The following is a 20,066-nucleotide window of genomic DNA, read 5'->3' on the forward strand; positions in this document are numbered from 1 at the left end:
TATCTATCGAAATGGCAATTACTTGCTACTACTATCTTTTTCTGAGACAGTGGTGAACAAGTTTCGATCATAACTAAAGTTAAAAAGCTATTAGGGGCTTGTGTAGAAAGCCAGCTTCTCTAAAAGAATTACAAAATCACCTTGCCACATGTATATGATGATGACAACATATATAATGTACACTTAAATGTGAGAAAACTGGCTACTGCAAAAAATTGAAATGATTGTAACATATCAAGTATTCTCCACCGAAAGGGAAAGAAAAGAAAAAAAAAAAAAAAAAGGACCAAAAACTACGTAAAGAATCACTTTCATTACTTGTGTGTACCCATTTGAGTCATTTGATCATCAAAATTAATAATTAAATGCAAATAAGCAGTATTTGCTTAATATGGAATTAATCAAGTACACGTACATTTCCAGGGAAGGTTCGTTCCCCAATGAAACAATTACTGGAACAGTATATATGTATTTCATTTATTCTTAGTATGAGACAGTGGTCCAGGTGAAGAATATAGAGCTATTTCTTTTTCATCGCTATTAAACAATATGTATTAATCTAGCTGTAATTTCTTATATTTTAGAGGCATCAGCCGTGACTCGGCTCAAGGCAATAGCAGTCTTTGAACCTGATGGGCGACTCAGCTGCTTGCTGATGAAATCCCCAGCCTTCATGAGCTTCGGAAGATCCACATTTGTCTTCACTCCAAGTCCATTGAGCATGTATACAACATCCTCGGTGGCAACATTCCCCGAAGCTCCTTTAGCATAAGGACAGCCACCTAAGCCCGATATGGAGGAATCGACAGTGCTAATTCCCATCTGTTATTTAAGAAACTCGATTCTATTAATTAAATTAATTGCTTCACAACTTCAAAAATATAATTTCAGTGGCAACTTATTCTTCTTAATTGCACTTTGTTAAGATAGCACCACCAACTTATTATATCAAGACAAACTAAGTTTTTTACTCCCAAGGCAGAAGGTAAAAACGGCAATGATATATTGGCTAAAGTTCATACATATGCAAATAAAAATTAGGAAGCGTGGACTTCAAATCCAGTATAAGTTTGGAGTTTGAGAAGGCTTACTTGAAGGGACAGTAAAATGTTTGGCAGAGATTGCCCATAAGTGTCATGAAAGTGGACAGCCAACTTCTCAACAGGAACAACAGCCATGACAGCCTCAAGCATTGGAACAACAGAACCTGTGTACGTCAGAACAGAGAAAATTAGACAGCACTTCGCCTAATAGAAGACAACTGTGTATATGGGGAATAAATATTTTGATATTTTCCATGTGCGATTCAAGAATAATTACCAAAATTTTAAAGAGGCATTGCACAAGTCAAAACTCAAGTTTATTTTCTAATTGACTCAACTATGCATCCACAATTTGAGCTCTTATATAATTACATGCAAAATAAATTAACCAATGTCAGTGTAAGCACCAAAAAAAAAAAAAAAGAGTTACCAGGTGTTCCAACTCCAATTGTGTCACCAAGAGAAATTTCAAAGCAGCCCATGTCATAAAGTTCTTTTGCTACATATGCAACTCTTGATGGTGAAATATCTCCTTCTACAGGACATCCGAGAACACATGACACATACCTATTTAAGTAAACTTTTGATGTTAGAATTATCAGAGGAAAGCATTTTTTTTAGAGACAAAACAACACAAAGAACCACTAAATCATGGTATACTAGATACACAGTAGAGCAGGATCTTAAACAGCACATTGATTAGTATCTCTTATGATACCATATACTGGTTTTATATACTAGATACACAGTTCAAGTAGACCAGGAACTTAAACAGCACATATTGATTAATAGTATCTCATACGATACCATATACTGGTTCTACTCATGTCTGATAGGGCTTTCATTTCAATTCACTACAGTGCCTTAATGGCTGTTTTAAAAGGTGGTTATCATAAAGAAAATTCTTGGTGGCAACACTCGTCCTACCATAAAATACGAGGGATGGAAAAACTGTAGAAAAATCAGTTGGAGAATATTGACTTCAACTGGTCACAATTGGTTTTTTTTGTCTTATGGATCTGATTTCTAGGCCAGATATCTTGAGTACAATATCAACTATTTTATTCTTCTTGATGAACCTTATTGGCTTGGTAAATAGGGTGGTATGTCATTAGTTTCAATGAGTGAAAAAACCATTTCAGGAAGAACTTCTTCCCATTTTTTTCTGTGGTTGATCATAGACCAATTAAGTAGGAGCATACCCTCTAACAGGAACTGAGAGCTCTTTTGCAGCACGAGTAACAACACGGTAACGATCAAGACTTTCTTCAATGCTACAATTAATGTTTGACATCGAAAATGACTCAGATGCTGATGCAAAAACTGCGATTTCTTTCGCACCAGCTTCCATGGCAGCTTTAAAGCCCTAGAGGAAATAAACGTGTCAGAAATTCCAGCTACACCACATATCAAAGTTTAAAAACTTCCACTTTTCATAATATCATACTCACTTTCAAGTTAGGTGTCAAAACAGGCAATCTAGCACCCTCCAAATTGCGAACTGCTTGCATTACATCCTTAGCATCTGCTAGCTACAGATAAAAGGAATGTGGGAGGAAGGAAAGTGATGTTATTAAAAACTCTAAGGTGAAGGGAATATGTTAAAATGTTATTTCAAGGGAAAAAAATGATGAGCCATGAAAAGAGAAAAATAAATGCAGCTATTATGGAGGAAGAGAAAGAACAAAAATCCAAAGAATTAACATAAAGACAACAGATTCAGTAAATCCTTTAAAACAGCCATCCCTGCATTGTTTTATGGCTGCAGATTTAAGGGAACTGTGGGATAAACAAGTTACCTGAGGTACCCATTTTGGTGATACAAAACTTGTAGCCTCAACAACAGGCAAGCCAGAAGATACTAGCCTGTGAATCAATTCAATCTTAACAGCTGTAGGTACGATATTCTTCTCATTTTGAAGTCCATCCCTTGGACCAACTTCAACAATCTTCACAAACTTCGGAATACCTTTCAAAAGCTTTTTTCATATAAGAAAAAAGAAGAAAGAATAAGAAAATGAGGTAACAGTGCTGCAAAAATTTATACTTAGTCATGAACTAGGAAAAAATTAATAGTACAATTACACGTGAAAGGTTTAAAAAAACACAGTACACTACAAAACTGTGAGTCCATCAAGTACCAAGTCATAACTAAAGTACAGATAAATAAATATCCAAAAAAAAAAATATCAAGATGCATATATTGTACATAACAGGAAATTACTATTCAATAAGTCCTAAAATAGACATAATTCCACTAAAGAAGCTACTGTGTAGAAGAAGTGCAAAAAATAAAAAAAAATAAAAAAATCGAAACAGATGGAAGAAAATATTAATTGTCAACACGCTATTACAGCAGTTCTTCATTTCTAAACCATAATACCTAATTACCTTGTTTGATAGACCCTGTTTTTCTTTGTCATTATACTTGCTATTATATTGATGATCTGGAGTATACCATGTATCACAACCATTTCCAAAAATCTTGGGATTCCTGCCTAAGCTCGAAGTTCTCCAGTTTACAGTGTCGCCCTGCGAGAAGTCTCTTGTGTGTCTCACCCATGGAAATGCCTCTCTTGCAGACCCTTCATATTCTTCACTGCAAAAATAACAGATATTCCATAATTCCATGTTAGATAATTGATTACAGTTATAAACATGTAAGAATACTAACATGAAATGAAATAATTGAACCTATGACAATACAATGTAAGGCAATTCAGAGAAACAAATTTTGGTTATTTCCTAGAAATGCAAACAGAAAGTTTAACCAGATAATTTCATCATCTAAATAAAATCATGGAGCAAATCTAGGCAGATGTAATGATATTTTCTTATAAAGAACTGTTATGCTTAACTACAAGAATCAGACCAATAATACTGTGGTGCATCTCCCTTTCATCTTGCTCGCTGTAACACGAACCCCAGAAAAAAGGGAAAAAAGAATAAATAAATAAATAAAAATCAACTTGAGCAACAACACTGTTTCAAAGTAATTCATCAGCCTCTTCCTAACATTTACTTTCAATACCACAAAATAAATTAAAATGAAATGTGCATGCATGCACAATGAATGTAATCAATTTATGACTTCTCATTCATTTCAATAGTTTCCATCACACAGTTAGAAAGAAGGGATCCCAAAAAGAGAACCACTAGTCTAAAAAAGCAATTTCTGCTGCCTGTTGCAAAAGCATTAATTTTGTTCTGTACTGGTATTGAATGTTGATTGAGGTACACAAAATACCTAAAACAAGTGATAACAGCAAGCGAATGAAATTAATATTCATTTGTGCAAGAAAAGCTAAAGTGAACCATGCAATAAGAAGCATTCCAAGGTCTTTGGTTAGTGCATTAAATAGAAAGAAAATACCATACATTAAAAAAAACAAAAACAAAGATCACAGGGGTGTATTCATTGTTCAAATAAGAAAAGATCACTCGGTATGTAAACACAAATCTGTGAAAGAACATACAGCAAAAATGGTTGTGCATGTACAATGAAAAGCAGCAGCATATCATATGAACAAACAAGCAGACAGAGAATAATTCTCATTCACCTGCAACTATTGGATGTGCTGCAAGTTCTTCCTTCAATCCAGCAGTTACCCATACCCATGTTATCTTCTCTTGGCCTGCAAGCACCAGATGAAAATCTCTGCATCCTATCAATAGTACTCATACTTGGCAATTTGTCAAAACCCAGGGGCTCCTCCAAACTTGACATGCTGGAGCGAAGATGAATTGACTGAAACAAACAAATAAAAGCAAATAATTAAGTGGCCTGTAATGCAAATTTTACCAGAATTTAATTTATAGTAAACAAATGAAAGGGTCCTGAACTTAATTGAGATTGTTAATAACATTGGATCTGGTTCTTCAGAGAAACAAGAATAATACCAAATTAAGTTCACTCAGAATTAACCTTTAGCTATAATATGCCACTAGTAATCTAAGATAGTTATGTCATCTAAGACAGTAATGTTAGTAGAGATGTTTTAAAAAAATTATTTTAATAAATCAAAATGAAAATGACATTTTATTGATAGTTGTTCAAAGATGGGCTAAAATTTCAAGTACTAAGATGCATTGCTGAAATGAAGTATAGACTACAATATTAAGGAAAATTTAGTCAAATCATTAGTAGCACTTGATGACAGAAGGACAAGCATAAAAGGGAAGAGGTGATAGATAATTCAAGCACACAATACAAACAGTATAAAAATTTCTTTAAGAAATAAATGAAACAACAACAACAATAATTATGCATGTCCCCATGACACGAAAAAGTTATTAATTTTTCAAAAACAAAAACTACATTTTATTGATTACTTACTTCCACATGTAAAATATAACACCCTCATTATCATGAATACATGTTCAAGTTAAATGCCCCGAGAGGCTACTATGCACTTTGTGCTTCTTATTCTACTTATCCATCATTACTACAGCTCTGTCACCTTAACTAAATGCCTTAATTTTCATATTTGTACAAGTATTGGCTTCCCCCAATTCAAGTTGATCTTACTTAAACATGCATTCAAAGGCAATTGGTCTTCTTTCTCTTCACATTACACCATAACATCAACATTCAGCAAGAAGAATAAAAAAATATTCATAGTTAATAGTATAACTTTTTAGCATTTGCACATTAACATACAATTCATCGTACAGAACCTCCTAGAAGATTCTAAACTTTCAAACTTATTTTTCACCGATCCATCGTACAGATTTAGACTACTGTACAATGGCATAATTAACTTACTACAAGAGAGAAAATTCAGTAGCAAGAGAAAACGAAGAGCAAATTCATAAACAATGGAGGGGAGATTGAATTTGAGGCTAAACTATTATTTCAATCAGAATGACTGAATTTAACAATACAATCCAATAAGCAAAACGAGGAAAAGCACAATTTTAGAAACAAACACGATTATAAACACAACACACACAAAAGAAGGGTAAATTAGACCCCAATGCTGTTGAAGACAATCACAAACCGACCAATTCAAAGAAAATCATAATCAAGTTATATAATTCCAATTTCCCCTCAAAAAAAAAAAAAAAACCTCTTCTACATTCACTTTTTGGCAACAAACAGAAAGGAATAACTAAAAAAAAGAAAAGAGAGAAAGGCAACAGACCTGAAGTTCCCTTGAAATAGAAGAAAGCAACAAGATTAGGGTTTCTTAGCAGAGAAAGAAACCCTAAAATTTGGGGGAAAATTCTGAAGTGTAGAGAATTGGGGAAAATTAGGGAAATTTGTGGTTTAAGGGAAGAGAGTTAGATAGGAAGATGAACAAGACCAAAAATTGGCTCAAAGGCAAAAGCTTTTACATAGTTTGGTAGACTACTGCAGCCGACAAAATAATAATATATATTTTCTAAATTAGAGGAATGAAATTGAATTGAATTTTAGTTTGGTAGTATTTTAGTCTCTCTTGTTTTCTGGTTAGAGTGATAAAGGCGTGAACTTGAAAATCTCCGTCTAATTTGTTTGACTAAAGAGTAAAGAGGGAGAAAGAATGGTGGGAAAAGGGTGGTAGGTAGTTTTCAGTTGGAAGTTTGTCATTTTCTTTTATTATTATTATTATTATTATAATTCTGAAAAATTTATTATCATTATTATTTTTATTTTATTATGATTATTATGATATTTTTGGGACGGTTCTTAAATCCCAACCACTCAATATTTCCTATTTCTATTTTTTTCATTTTTAACTAGCAAATAAATTCCTTCAAAAACTAAACTTTGGTTCATAAGAAAAAAAAAATATTCCTACGAAAACTATCAAATAAGCTTCCGGTGTTATAAATTGATAAAATAATTAACAGACCTTTGAATTTTTTACACACCTAATAATTGTATCATTTATTCCAAAAAAAAAAGTAGTTATTCGCCCAAGTATACCTATTACAAAAAGTTGAAGAATCCTTTTGTTTTTACATTAATTAAATTTACTATTAAATAAAATTTAATTCATATATTTTTTTATAAGTATTATACCCAAATTATCTTTACATATTCACATACATAATTTCAAATATAATAAATTTTTTATTTTTTTTTTGGAGATGGAGCTACAGATTTGTGAGAAAGTTAGAGAAAATTTTAATTAGAAAAGATTAGAGACTATCGTAAGGTGATTGAAGTAAAACTGGTAGAATAAATAAAAAAAAAAAGGTAAATATAATAGATTTTGAAAGACAAGGTAAAATTAAAGTGATCAATTTAAAAAAAGTACGTGTAATTTTTATAATGGGTCAAGTCACCATTCTTATTAGGAATAATTACATAAGGCACCAAAATTTGTAAAATATTTACATTTTTACGTTCAAAGAATATTTTTTTACATTATTACGGTTTTTCAAAAAATAACATGAAAACAACATAAAATCAACAAGAAAACTACATAAAAGTAACATAAAAATTACATTAAAATAACAACAAAAAATAACATACACATAACAAAAAATCAACAACAAATTAATAAAATTACAACATAAAAAGACCGTATTTTCTGCAAATAAAATAAAAAAAATTGTAAAAATATTTAAAATTACGTGAAACCGTCTTTTTATAATTTTTGTGATGTTTTTATGTTTTTGTGAAATATTCCCTTCTTATTAGGGAAACTTACGAAAATACTGGAATTTGAGTTAACTTTTACAAAAATACTGTCACACGGAATTTTTTTCAAAAATACTGTGTTTTTATAAAACACCAGTAAAACACAAAGCAGTATAACTCAAAACAACAGTAGAACACTAGTAAAACACCAGTAGAACACTAGTGAAAACTTAACACAGTATACTGCAGTATGAAACTTATAAAAAAACACAGTAAAAAAGTAAAAAATACCGCCTGACAGTATTTTTGTAAAAAAATGGCAAAAGTTAGTATACCATCTAAATTTCCCTCTTATTAATCAGACCTAATTCCCAAGCCCAAGCCAAAGACCAAGCCCACATGTAACAGAACTTTTGAATTGAAAATAAATAAATAAATAAAAAAGCGGAGAAGCAAGCAAACAAACCAAAGTGCTCCTGCTCCAGTTCAATATACAACATAAGCGGCTTCATAGTGAAGAAAAGAAAATGGAAAGAGGAGGAGAAAAGAAAGAAGAAGAAGAAGAAGATATAGTTTGCTTAGACCGATCTTTCTTTATCAATGATGAGTAGGTTATTTATTCATTTTTTAGAAAAAAAAAATAATTATGTGTGTAGAGTGCTAAGAATACTATTTCTTCAACTTGTTTTCACTTTTCAGTTACCAGCTAGCTGAATTCACATTTGGCTCTCAAGTGATCAACCTCTTTTGTCTCCAATCTGCTTCTAGTAAGTTCCTTACTCAAACTTTGCAAACAAATGGATTTTATTTATTTCTCACATATTTTTAGATAATATAATTTGAGAACTATGTGTTAATTTATATAGATTATAGAAGTTGTCTTGTACTAAAATATGTCACAGGAGGTGTTCGGAAATTAGAGCTTTATAGCCATTTTAAGCCAATTTTAAAATAACAAAAGCAAATAATGATGTGTAGCTATGATGATCTGATAATTTTATTGGTTTGTCTACAAAAGACCCTGTATGACATATCAAATATTGATGAAGTCTTGACTGGTATTTGGGGTTAAGTTCACTGATCATTTGGAAGTATTTAAGTTATTGTGTTTTCATACAATCAATTGTAATGGCTTTTCACTTCCATTTGAGTACTGAAGAAAGAAACATATAGAGAGTTTGATATTCCAGTTTCCATTGATCTTAGAATAGTATGGTACTTTTCAAACTTATTCTGAAACCAATTCTATTATCGTTTTTAAGATTTGTTTTATGAGTCATAGCGAAAGGACATCTATTATACATAGTTTTCTTTGAAGTTTGTAGAAAAAACTTCCTTTACCCTCTAAAATTATTATAAATATTTTTCTTACATTCTTCAGATGAATTTAATATAACATTCATCAGTCATACATATTGAATTTTTCTTTGAAAGGGTATTTTGCCAACAACACCAAGTCATCCCTTTACCCTCTGTTTGGATCTTGGATTATAGGATTGGGAATAAGGTGGATTCCAAAGGATCTCATTTTTTCATGTTTGGATTCAAACAAAAAATTGAGAATTCTTTCTCTAGAAGAATTAAAAGTTTAATGTATTATAATTTTATAACATTTGGGAACAATTATACACATATTCAAAAACGGAAAATGTATATATGTATATTTTTTGAAAATAAAAGTCTTCTATCAAATTTCAGGAAATATATTTTCCAACATTTTTTCTCTACTCTTTTTACCTCATAGAATTCTTCCTTTGTAAATTCAATATCAAAACATAGCCTTAGGATATGTGTATGTTGTTTTAGGCCCATACTATATTCTATATAATTTCTATTCTTAATGGGATTTTTATTTGGATAATGCAGCTGATTTTGATCTGACTGGGCAATTGGTATGGCCTGGAGCTATGCTTTTGAATGATTACATTGCACATAATGTTAATCTGCTCCAAGGATGCTCTGTTATTGAATTAGGTTCTGGTGTTGGTAAGTAGTTACTATATTATCAGTGCAATATAAAATTTATTGCTTGAGATTTTTCTCAGTACTGAATTGTATGTGTTGATTAGGCTCTAGCAGAAGGGAAATCGTTTAGCTGATTTAATTATATCCCGTGAATTGCAATAATAGATGAGCAAATTTGTGAATTTTCTCCTTCTTGGTGTTTGGAGGAAGATATTTTCTCGGTATGCATAAGATTTTTCTGTATTGTGTATCAATCAGAACTTTTGCTAATGCAACAATAATATTCATTTATACTACATTTATCTTCCTTTCTACCTTTTAGGTGTTGTTTTCCCTTCTTTTATAGCTTAATTGTAAGTTGGAACTTCCACAGTTTGACTGTCTGTTTACTTTGTAGGTATTACTGGTATACTAAGTAGCAGATTTTGCCATAAATTTGTGTTAACAGATCATAACGATGAAGTAATCAAGGCAAGGTCATGAAACTATAATTCATTTCTGAGATATTTGTAATCTTCATTTATAGGATATTTGTAATCTTCAAGCATTTTGACTGTGGATTTGTGTGTCTCAGATCCTCGAGAAAAACGTAGAGCTGCATGCATCTTCTCATGCTGGTGAGAGAAAGTTCTTATAATAAGATGCGTATTTACAGTTCATTACTTCTTACAATCTTTCTTTAATATAATTCTTTTCGCAGAATTATTGGTTGAGAAACTAGAGTGGGGAAATTCTGAGCAGATTTGCGATATCTTAGAAAAGCATTCGAGGGGATTTGATCTTATTCTTGGAGCTGATATCTATATCCTTGAGTTTCCTGTCTATCTTGCTCTTGTTAGCTTATAGCAACATAAACATATACAGCAACAAATCCTTGAGGACCCTTACAAAGGGTGCCACATGCCAAGACATTGATTTAGTAATGTGTTTTATTTGTTAAAAGCTATGCTAAACTATTTAGGTCCATCATCCTATTCGAGGCTTTGCATTGTAAGTATTAGTTTTCTGTTCTCACAAGATGTAGGTTCTATAAGGTCTGCTGTTGATTTCGTTAGTGCTTATTTTACTTAGGTATAATAATACTAATGATTGCGATATTTCTGAAAGAAACTTCTGGTGTCGTGATAAAAGCTAATACCAGAAGGTAATTTACCATCATTTCCTATATTAATTTTCTCATGCATTAATATATCAAACAAGATCTTTTTTTGGGCCCTTCAAGTTTATAATCTCTTTTTGTTTTTTATTTATAAATGAACTCTATTTCTCCATTTATTTATTATTACATTTGGATTTAAACTTATGCTTGTACCTTCAATTGTTATGATTTATTCTCAGTTCTAGAATTCCCTTTTACTTCATTTCAATTGTTATGAAATCTGAACTAATTAGTAAATCAAGCACGTACTTCATCATGTTCTAATCTTTTAGCATTGCTTTGACCAAACTGGAGAGGAAAGAAAACCTTGACAATACATAAGCTTTCAACAATCGAGCATTCCTTTGCTTTTCAGTACAGTGAAGAAACTCCTTGAAGTTAGAGGCCAAGGAGAATGCAAATTCATACTAGCCTACGTATCCCGTGCTAAGAGGTAAGAACTAACCCGCCTCTTTAATCTTTCTTCCTTTTTTCATTTATTTAGCTTAAATTTCTATAAAAGTTTCTTTTATGATAACTCATCCCAAGTTTTATGAACAAATAGAGCGTTAAGTTTAGCATTTCTTGAAAGAGGCATTTGCCATATTTTCCATTTAGAAAAATGGTTCTAAATCTGCACGTATTAACTGGAGCTACTTACCTGTAAGAAGCTCACATTGGTTCTTATCTATAATGAGATATTATAATAGAAATCTCTTTACCCCCAACGATTAAACTGTATTTTGAGATGATCACACTGTACATATACTCGTTTGCTTTTCTTCCCAGTTGTTTGTTTCTTTACATAACATACTTATGTTTCTTCCTGTCTAGCATGGATTTAGTGGTTCCAAATGAAGCTAAGCGGTGCGGCTTGCAGATAACCGAAGTAGTTGGAACTCGGCGTGCTGTTAGTAATTTGGAAGGAGTTATTTTTGAGGTGACCCTTTGAAAAAGGTTTAAGCCATTTTAATGTCAAAATATTTAGTTTCCTGCCAGTTGAAAAGGAAGCTGTTTTAGTTTCATAAAATTTTGGTTATTTGAGAAGTTGCTGATATTGTCGAAGTTTGGTATTTTGAGAAGTAAATTCAACCAGCAATGATTAAGTATTTAACAGTAAGAGGATATTGGTATGAAATGGGGTTTGTTGTAAAAAAGTGTTTTTTTTTTTTTTTTTTTTTTTTTTTTTTTTTTTTTTTTTTAATTTGCAAAAATGCAACACAAAAGCTCCCTCTTTATTTTTATATCTAAGCAACGACACCAACCTAAAAAATAAGTATTTAATAACAATAAGAGTAAATAATAGCATAAATACTTAAAAATTTGAGTTTGTAAGCAACATAAATTTAATAATTTTTTTAGTGGCATAAATATCTAATATTAATAAAAAATAATTTACTTCGGTTTTATCATTACATACTTCGTTAGTGTCTTACATATGACACATGTTTTTAAATTATTGGGTGTGAAAACATAAGTTATGTCCAAATCTTCTTTTAATATATTCAAATAGAGCTTTTATAAAATTAGACGAAAATTACAATTTTATAAATATTAAGTATTTATACAGTTAAAAAAATTATGAAAAATTTACAATTTAGAACATTAAAAAAGCAATTAAATTTCAAAAATATTGTTGTTTTATTTAATACCCTAATATATATCTTTTTCTATAACGTTTTTAAAATAATTGTTTTTTTTTAATCAATATAGTTTCTCAATCTATGTTTGCAATGAGAACAACGACATCATCATTGTCCATGTCCATCACATTTCTTCTTGAGTCCATTGACTCATTGGTTTAGGTTTAGTGACCTCATCTTCCGTCACAGTCGGACATCTTTAGCCGTCTTCAACGGCCATCTTGACTATTTCATCGACAACCTTCAAGAACGCACATGTCTTTGTTTTCCAATAGGGGTAGTTGGCCACTTCCAGCATCGATGGCTCGATATAGAACCTTCTTCCCTGAACATTTTCATCCTAGAAAATAAATATCAACTAACCAGAACAATTGAGAGCTCCTAGAGTCAAGACCCAGAGAGTGTTAGTGGTGACTTGATCAACCAGAATTCAAGAAATGTAACTATGCTAAAGAGGAAAATAAATTCAATAAGATCATTTAACATAGTAACCAAGAAACGAGGATTGAAGAAAAATTTATTCTAAATTTTCAAGCTCTAATACCAAATGAAAGACCTAAGTTATTATAGTTACTGAGTTTAATTAACAATTGTGATTTTTCTTGTTGATTCAATTCGATTATAGTATTTAGACGGTAAAAGATAAAGTTAAAACAATATGAACACAATCGAATTTACAAGCTTCCCCCTGACATTTGGAAACAAATTCCAACAGAGTATTGCTTGGGTTCCTAGAACCAGGGTAAGTAGTTTCACTATAACAATTGTGATTTTTCATGTTGATTCAATTCGATTATAGTATTTAGACGGTAAAAGATAAAGTTAAAACAATATGAACACAGTCGAATTTACAAGCTTCCCCTGACATTTGGAAACAAATTCCAACAGAGTATTGCTTGGGTTCCTCGAACCAGGGTAAGTAACTTCACTATATGATTTGCAAGTTTTTTTTTTTTTTTTGATAATTTATGATTTGCAAGTTTACAACAAACAATTCGTACAAATTGCAAATTCCTTAATGCTAAATCCCTTGGCAAACTTGGCAAGATCCCCTTGCTTCTCGATCGTTGAAATTCCTTCAACAAAATCTTAGATCTAAACATCTTCAGATTTGTTTGCGAAGATATGATTGAACTCTCTTCAGTTCACACTCATCGACTGTAGGCCATATTCAGAACCTTTAAATCACCATTGACAAAGTTCCAAACTTCGACCTACAAGAACACAAGAACAAAAAGAGTGGAAAAGTAAAAAGTAAAACGTGATCTCAATCTCCGATCAAAGGTGTTAGTTACAACAGAATAAAGATCATAATATTTATACCTAACTGAACTAAGAACAATACCAGAAAACAAACAACTGTAATATACTTGACTTAAAAAAACACTAAAATGTATAGACTAAACAATAAACTCCAAACATAACAACTAAAGAACCCGGGCATGACTAGACATAATTTGTCATAAAAAAAATACTGGACCTTACATAAATTAAGTTTATGTATATATGTCCATTCTACAAAATTTACATAACATATGGTCTATATCCATAAAATCTTATGAAAGCTGAACAGTTTGTAATCACTAAATAATTGTAGATTGTAAGGCTTATTAATCAATTGAAAACAATTGTACAAAGCTTCCAAACAAACAAAAACAAAGTTGGGTTGAAAAAAACCAACCACTGAAATAATTCAAAGGTACAATCTCTCCGAGAACAGAAATTTCCATTCCAAATTGGCCATCTATAATTGTCTTCGTTTAATAAAAGTGGCAGCTCAACCCGGAAGACTGAACTCATTCCTTGAGCACCAATGTCTTCATAAGACTCAAGTTTTGCACCTTTTGGTGACCACTTTTTATTTTTATCGACAAATATCACCACCATCACCACTTGTGTATTACAAGAACACATTTTTTCTGGACATGAATTACTTCCACTGACCTTCGAATTTCTAATAAGCTGGTTTTCCTTTCATCATTATCTCTGTTCTCTGAATGGTAGTTCAACTTGAATCTTCTTGCTCATCAGAGTCCACTTTCAAATCCAATAAATACCTATTCCTCTCTCTTGTAAAAATAATAGTAGTATTCGTGCAACAGTAGCGCTGTAGATGCATCAATCGCAGCTATTTTGGTTAGCAGGATCAGTTATTTTTACAGTGATAATGTATTCTGTGATTCTTCCAAACAATCGATTTCAGGAGCATGAAAAATCCTGGAATGGAGATAAAACAAACAAGATTGATAGTTGATGTGCCATTCTAAGAAACTAGTTCATTTAAGGTCAATGATGAGTCCGATTCTATCTTTAGGCCTCTCCCATAGGCAGCAATGAGTAAAGCTTCAGCTCTCCCTAACAATGTTTAAAAACATTAGAACAAAAAATTACACTGAAAGAATGCCATAAAATGAAGCAATGTATTTTGAGTCCTTGGAATCAGAATACAGTTTATTCATCTGTCCATTTTTTCAAACTTTTCAAAATATAAATTCTCTAAAGAGAATGACAAACTAAGAAATCAGTTAATAGATGAGGTTTTCATGATGAACCCCACAAAAACTAAGTTATTTTGGGAGTTTTCCCATGGAAATACCGCAATCATAATTAGAGTGACGTTTCTTTTGCCTAAAACCTATACAACAGAAAATTAGAGTACGTCAAATAGACAATACATACATGTTCAAAAAGAGTGCCCCGAATTTTACAGTAGTTATTTGAGTGTTCCTAATGAGTTGTTCAGTTTCTGATCTGGTTGGCCAAAATGTACATCTTCCCATTTACGTCTATAATTTTTTTTAAGCATTTACTACCGTTTACAGCAGACAAAGGCCCACATCTTACAGTAGTTATATGTACCGTCCAACAATAACTGTTCAGTTTCTTCTCTTTTTGTGGATCATAACTTCTTTGAATCCTTTGTCGATATTTCATGTCTGACTTTAACTTAATTATCATAGCAGTGATCACATATAACACCAGCAATAGTGCCACACACACACAAAAAAAAAAGAGAATTGGTCGGATATGAGTTAGGTACCGTGATCTTTTTTTCGTTGTAATAGAGAACTCAGAGAAGGAAACATTGTTGATGCCAGTCTCCTGCTATCATCCTATCAAGAAAAATTTCAGTACTGAGAATTAAATTCTTTTTAGGAAAATAAAAAAATAAAAACAATAGCAATGCGAATTTTCATGTAAGCAATAGCACATTTTTCTTCACCTAACATTAATGTTAATAAAGACATGGCTCTGAACAATGTAAATAATAATGTCTTAAACAGTAAGCTTGCTATAGTTTCCATGAGATACAGAATATGGATATATGATAGTTAATTACACATAATAGATTTCTATACATCATCAGACAATAAATAAAGCCCACACTTGTATATGCAGCAAGTATCGTACAAATAAACTATGGGCATGAAAAATACAGTGTAGAATCACCCATACCTTTGAAAAAGAGCTTCCCGCGATTTCAAATTTCTTTTTCCATGAGAAAGATGGCACTGGGACAACAGAGAATCCCAAGGCAACTAGGATTCCAATCCATAGGCCATACCCAAATCCTCCACTCCACCAACCCTTCAGAAACAAAAGGGAAAATACTGAGGATTGTTGGAAAAGTCAGTCACATTGAGAAAGTAGCATCGTAGAAGCAGCTTGCTAAGTTGAGTAAAATCAGAAGCTTCCAAAGTTATGGCAGAATTTAAACAGAAGAGAATGAAACCATTACTTAGCTCCTTCGAAATCAATATGACATCCAAAAGCTCTTTAGAAATAGTTGGACAATGACCAGATAAAAAACCTAAGTAATACCTCAGCTATTTTTACCACATAAAATTGCCCAGCTCTATGACAAAATATCTGACTCATTTTTCTTCATTTTTTTCTAAAGTTCAACACTCAAGGACTTGGAACTCCTGTACAGCCCATAATACAAATTCCCAGAAACAATTACAGTAATTGAACTACAGACAACAATGTGCAAATGAATTTGCTCTAAAATTATATAATGCTCTGGAGTAGCAGGAGAAAAGAACCTGGTTCTACATCAAATACTAATTATAGAAAATGGCAGTATATTGAGACAGATAGTAGTTTACCTGCTTTCCATCTTTTGGAAAAGGGATTGATTGCTCTATGTATGCTGTAGTGCCTGAAACACGACAAACAACAAATTACAGAAGGAGTTCTAGGATAAATGAAGAACACAGAGCATAGCCTAATGGATGGCTAAGCTAAGAGAATGAGGAAAAAGCAAGTTAACCAACATGGACAGGAAATGAATAGTAGAATACTGTGTGCATTACATGTATAACTTGATGGAAATAAGAATGAAACAAATGCATTGTGCACATTACATCACCAGAATCAAAAACAGCAAAAGAACTTGCAGATATATGAGATTTTAGTAGCTGGGTAATTTGCAAAGTAAAAAGCAAAACATGGCGGAGGGAATGACAGAAATGTGAGCACAAAATGTATAGCACATAAATATGGATTGTACGAGTATTCTTAGAAATATAGAGCTCTAAACTCTCTACTAGAAAAGGATAAAAGTATCAGTGAGAGAGTAAGTATAGGGATATATTGGGTTATTGTGTAGAAAACAGAGAAGTACAAATTTTCAAATGGTAATTTTCCTAAGGGTTGTGATTCCTCTCAAATTTTGTAGTTTTCCAAGTAAATTATTGTGTGAGATAGATTTATGTTTTAACATTTATCTTTTTGTCATTGACATAACAATCGTGACATTTCTTGGAGGTGCAACCTATACAGTCTTGTTTAGGACCTTTAGGTAGACATTGTTAGAATGCAGATAAGTGAAAGAAAAAAAAATAGATATGAACTGAACTATATACTTCTAAGAAAAATTATTATTATACCTTCTAATTAATTTTGATATTATTCTCGTGGTATAACAAAAGAGTAAAAAGATATAAGTGGATTAATTTAAATTTATTGAAACCCACTTTGCATTCTTGAGTTAGATTGTCATAAATTATATTTATAAATGAAAAAAAAAAAAAACATACAAAAAATTTAACAGAAACGTACCTACGGGAGCATTAAAACCTCGAAGTAACTCAATGATAGATTTAGCATCTAAACGTCTTCTAACCTTTCCACCAACCATAACTGACAAGTGTGGAGAGTCAAACACCTAAAGGTAAAATGGGGAGAAGAAAAGATTATGATATTATTAATTTTCAATATCTTCACAAATTGTTAAAATTTTTAAACTAGAGTTTAGAAATTAATCGTTTTTAGGGAGGATTTAAGTAATGTATGATAATTTGGTAATCTTCATATAAAAATTAACCAGTTTGAGCAAATTGAGAAAAACCATATTTAAACTTAATTTTCAACCTAATTACGTACGGAGAGAATAAAAAACATTACCCTAAAGTAACCCTTACAAGTAATTGTAACAAAATTCAGACCAAAAATCCTAATTACCTGAGCAGGACATTCAGGGTCGTCGCTTTTCAAGACAGCCAATGCACCGGAAAGATCTGGGTCGATACCAATAACCCAATCAGAGCCCACATTACGTGGGTCGGAGTCGGACCCTTCTTCTTCTTCTTCTTTTGCTTCGCTATGGGAGGTTCCGAAATCTCGAGGTAAAGGGCAAGATAGAGAGGCTAACCAGTTTTCTTTGAGCTCAGCTTCAGAGGCCTTAACCTTAACCCTGGGTTTTGGAGGACAGGTGGGCTTAAGGGGAGTGGCGAGGCAGTGAATTTTGTGGGCAGGAGGAGTTGGAGACGACGGGGAGAAGGGTGTGAGGTGGGAAGAGAGGGAAAACCACGCCGTCGTTAATCTGAATTTGGAGGGGAAATATGGTGAGACTGAGAATGGAAGAGAGAGCACAGCCATGGAGTTTGGTGATGGGGTGGTATAGTCCTGAGCTGGAAATGTAGTAATTGCCATCAAAATTGTGGAAGAAGAAAAAAGGAGAAGCGGGAGAAGCCACGATATTTATTTTTAAATACAATCATTATCGGATAAAGATTTGTGTAAATAGCTGCTAAAATATTTATGTATCTACTAAGAAAAACTACTAAGAAGGGGATCCCTAAAAAAAATGGAATTCCTAAAAAAACAAAGAAAAAAAATTGTTATAAAATTATTATAAATAATATAAAATAGACAAAGAAATGAGAGAAGAGAGAAAACAAAGAAAAGAATAGAATGAGAGAGTGAATGATATTTTTCTTAGTAGTTTATTTTAATGTGGTAAACTCTTGTTTATACAAAAATATAACTAGTATAATCGAAAACTAAATCAATGAAATAAATAGAAATACAATTAACCATTTATGATGATAATTAATTTGATAATTTGAACATCTATTAATAATATTTTATAATATTTTTCTTTGAATGTCCATAAAAACTTCTTATTAAAAATTTTGCTGAAAAAACTTGGTCAAACGAAAAAGAGTGCAGTATGAATTAACTTCTCTTTATTTAGGCATTCGTGAAGATCTTCTAATCGACGAAATTCAATCTTGTATGTCATCTTCTCAAATGTTGATGGTAATAACTTTGTCAATAAGTCTGCAAGATTGACACTTGATTGAATATGTTGGACACCAATATGTATTCTCTTGAATTGTATTAAGAAGAATTTTGTGAAATGTATTTTAGTTCTATCTCATTCAATATACTCTCTTTTTAGTTGAGCGATGCAAGTCGTATTATCTTCATAGAGAATTGCTTGTGTTGATACTTCTTTATAGAGTGTAATCCATATGTTTCCTGAATATGTTATGTCATGATCTCACTCCCACAAATTTTCTACTTGCTTCATAAAGTGCAAGTATGTTAACATGATTTAAAGTTGCCTTGTTAAAAACATTGTCAGGAAAATCTAGTAGGACAAAACCTAAGCTATGGAAAAAAGAGTGCAATATATATATATTTCATATTCATAACTATTTGCAAGTTGTCTCATTAAAAAACCTTGCCAGGAAAATCCAGTAGGACAAAACCTAAGCTAAAAAGAGTACAACATGAATATATCTCCCCCTCATGCACATATGATCTATAATTATTTTGGGGATAATATATCTCATAAGATTATTGTTATCACTTTTAAAATATCAATTTATATTATCTATGATCATATATTTACTATAACTCTTTCAGAGTGTATGTGTGCACTTTTAAATTATAGATGAGGGGTCCTTGGAACATCAATATTTATCCAACTTATTGAATCATTCATGTGTGTGTATATACTATGTTGTTCATAAGTTTGAAATTTTAAGTAATATGAACATAACACATTAATGATAATATAACTTTTCATTTGCGATAATGATGGTACTCCAAAGACTATATATTTGTTCCATTCTTATTGTATAATCTTAATTTCTATATCAAATGATCATATATTTATAATTATTGATACATATGAAGTACTTCATGACTTCTCTACTAATGAACAAATTATATACATTTAATATTTCTTACTATACAAAAAGAAATAAAAATTTGTTCTTCAATAATTTATAATCTAATCAAAAACTCTTCAAGAGTCTATCACAATGTATAATTTATAAATTTATATTGCATAAACAATCATATGTTTTTTTTAACTAATAATTTACTTACATGTCTTTAATTCTATACAAAGATCTTTGTCATATAGTGTGCGCGACTTTGAATTTAAATCACTTAAGACATGTATCAAT

General features: G+C 31.5%; 3 protein-coding genes across 3 annotated transcripts; 1 reads left to right on the forward strand and 2 right to left on the reverse strand.

Annotated features, from left to right (window-relative positions):
* Positions 1 to 294: 294 nt before the first annotated feature.
* On the reverse strand, positions 295 to 6,604 carry LOC133032988 (hydroxymethylglutaryl-CoA lyase, mitochondrial-like). Its single transcript, XM_061107484.1, has 9 exons — positions 6,188 to 6,604; positions 4,604 to 4,791; positions 3,435 to 3,642; positions 2,843 to 3,022; positions 2,495 to 2,575; positions 2,246 to 2,409; positions 1,474 to 1,610; positions 1,092 to 1,207; positions 295 to 822 (listed from the first exon to the last, which is right to left on the reverse strand). The coding sequence occupies exons 2-9, from the start codon at positions 4,768 to 4,770 to the stop codon at positions 574 to 576; spliced, it is 1,302 nt and encodes a 433-aa protein (XP_060963467.1). The 5' UTR covers positions 4,771 to 4,791; positions 6,188 to 6,604; the 3' UTR covers positions 295 to 573.
* Positions 6,605 to 8,048: 1,444 nt separating this feature from the next.
* On the forward strand, positions 8,049 to 11,855 carry LOC133032989 (uncharacterized). Its single transcript, XM_061107485.1, has 8 exons — positions 8,049 to 8,221; positions 8,314 to 8,381; positions 9,481 to 9,600; positions 9,977 to 10,050; positions 10,154 to 10,196; positions 10,280 to 10,381; positions 11,060 to 11,171; positions 11,552 to 11,855. Exons 1-8 carry the CDS (start codon positions 8,142 to 8,144, stop codon positions 11,667 to 11,669), a joined length of 717 nt encoding a protein of 238 aa, XP_060963468.1. The 5' UTR covers positions 8,049 to 8,141; the 3' UTR covers positions 11,670 to 11,855.
* A 1,991-nt stretch (positions 11,856 to 13,846) lies between these two features.
* Positions 13,847 to 18,358, reverse strand: LOC133032933 (Holliday junction resolvase MOC1, chloroplastic-like). Its single transcript, XM_061107408.1, has 6 exons — positions 17,827 to 18,358; positions 17,425 to 17,530; positions 16,470 to 16,522; positions 15,817 to 15,948; positions 15,401 to 15,473; positions 13,847 to 14,715 (listed from the first exon to the last, which is right to left on the reverse strand). Exons 1-6 carry the CDS (start codon positions 18,295 to 18,297, stop codon positions 14,624 to 14,626), a joined length of 927 nt encoding a protein of 308 aa, XP_060963391.1. The 5' UTR covers positions 18,298 to 18,358; the 3' UTR covers positions 13,847 to 14,623.
* Positions 18,359 to 20,066: the final 1,708 nt, after the last annotated feature.

This window comes from Cannabis sativa, unplaced genomic scaffold (assembly GCF_029168945.1).
Source record: "Cannabis sativa cultivar Pink pepper isolate KNU-18-1 unplaced genomic scaffold, ASM2916894v1 Contig1, whole genome shotgun sequence".
Classification (NCBI taxonomy): domain Eukaryota; kingdom Viridiplantae; phylum Streptophyta; class Magnoliopsida; order Rosales; family Cannabaceae; genus Cannabis; species Cannabis sativa.

Excerpts from the sequence above, each read along its gene's own strand:
- LOC133032988 (XM_061107484.1), bottom strand. The coding sequence starts at position 4,770 with ATGTCAAGTTTGGAGGAGCCCCTGGGTTTTGACAAATTGCCAAGTATG. Across the intron at positions 2,410-2,494 it reads TTTTGACACCTAACTTGAAA|GGCTTTAAAGCTGCCATGGA; the intron begins GTGAGTATGATA and ends TATTTCCTCTAG. Across the intron at positions 823-1,091 it reads ACATTTTACTGTCCCTTCAA|ATGGGAATTAGCACTGTCGA; the intron begins GTAAGCCTTCTC and ends CTTAAATAACAG.
- LOC133032989 (XM_061107485.1), top strand. The coding sequence starts at position 8,142 with ATGGAAAGAGGAGGAGAAAAGAAAGAAGAAGAAGAAGAAGATATAGTT. Across the intron at positions 8,222-8,313 it reads TCTTTCTTTATCAATGATGA|TTACCAGCTAGCTGAATTCA; the intron begins GTAGGTTATTTA and ends TTCACTTTTCAG. Across the intron at positions 11,172-11,551 it reads TACGTATCCCGTGCTAAGAG|CATGGATTTAGTGGTTCCAA; the intron begins GTAAGAACTAAC and ends CTTCCTGTCTAG.
- LOC133032933 (XM_061107408.1), bottom strand. The coding sequence starts at position 18,297 with ATGGCAATTACTACATTTCCAGCTCAGGACTATACCACCCCATCACCA. Across the intron at positions 17,531-17,826 it reads ACCCTGAATGTCCTGCTCAG|GTGTTTGACTCTCCACACTT; the intron begins GTAATTAGGATT and ends TTTTACCTTTAG. Across the intron at positions 14,716-15,400 it reads ACAACGAAAAAAAGATCACG|GGAGAGCTGAAGCTTTACTC; the intron begins GTACCTAACTCA and ends AAACATTGTTAG.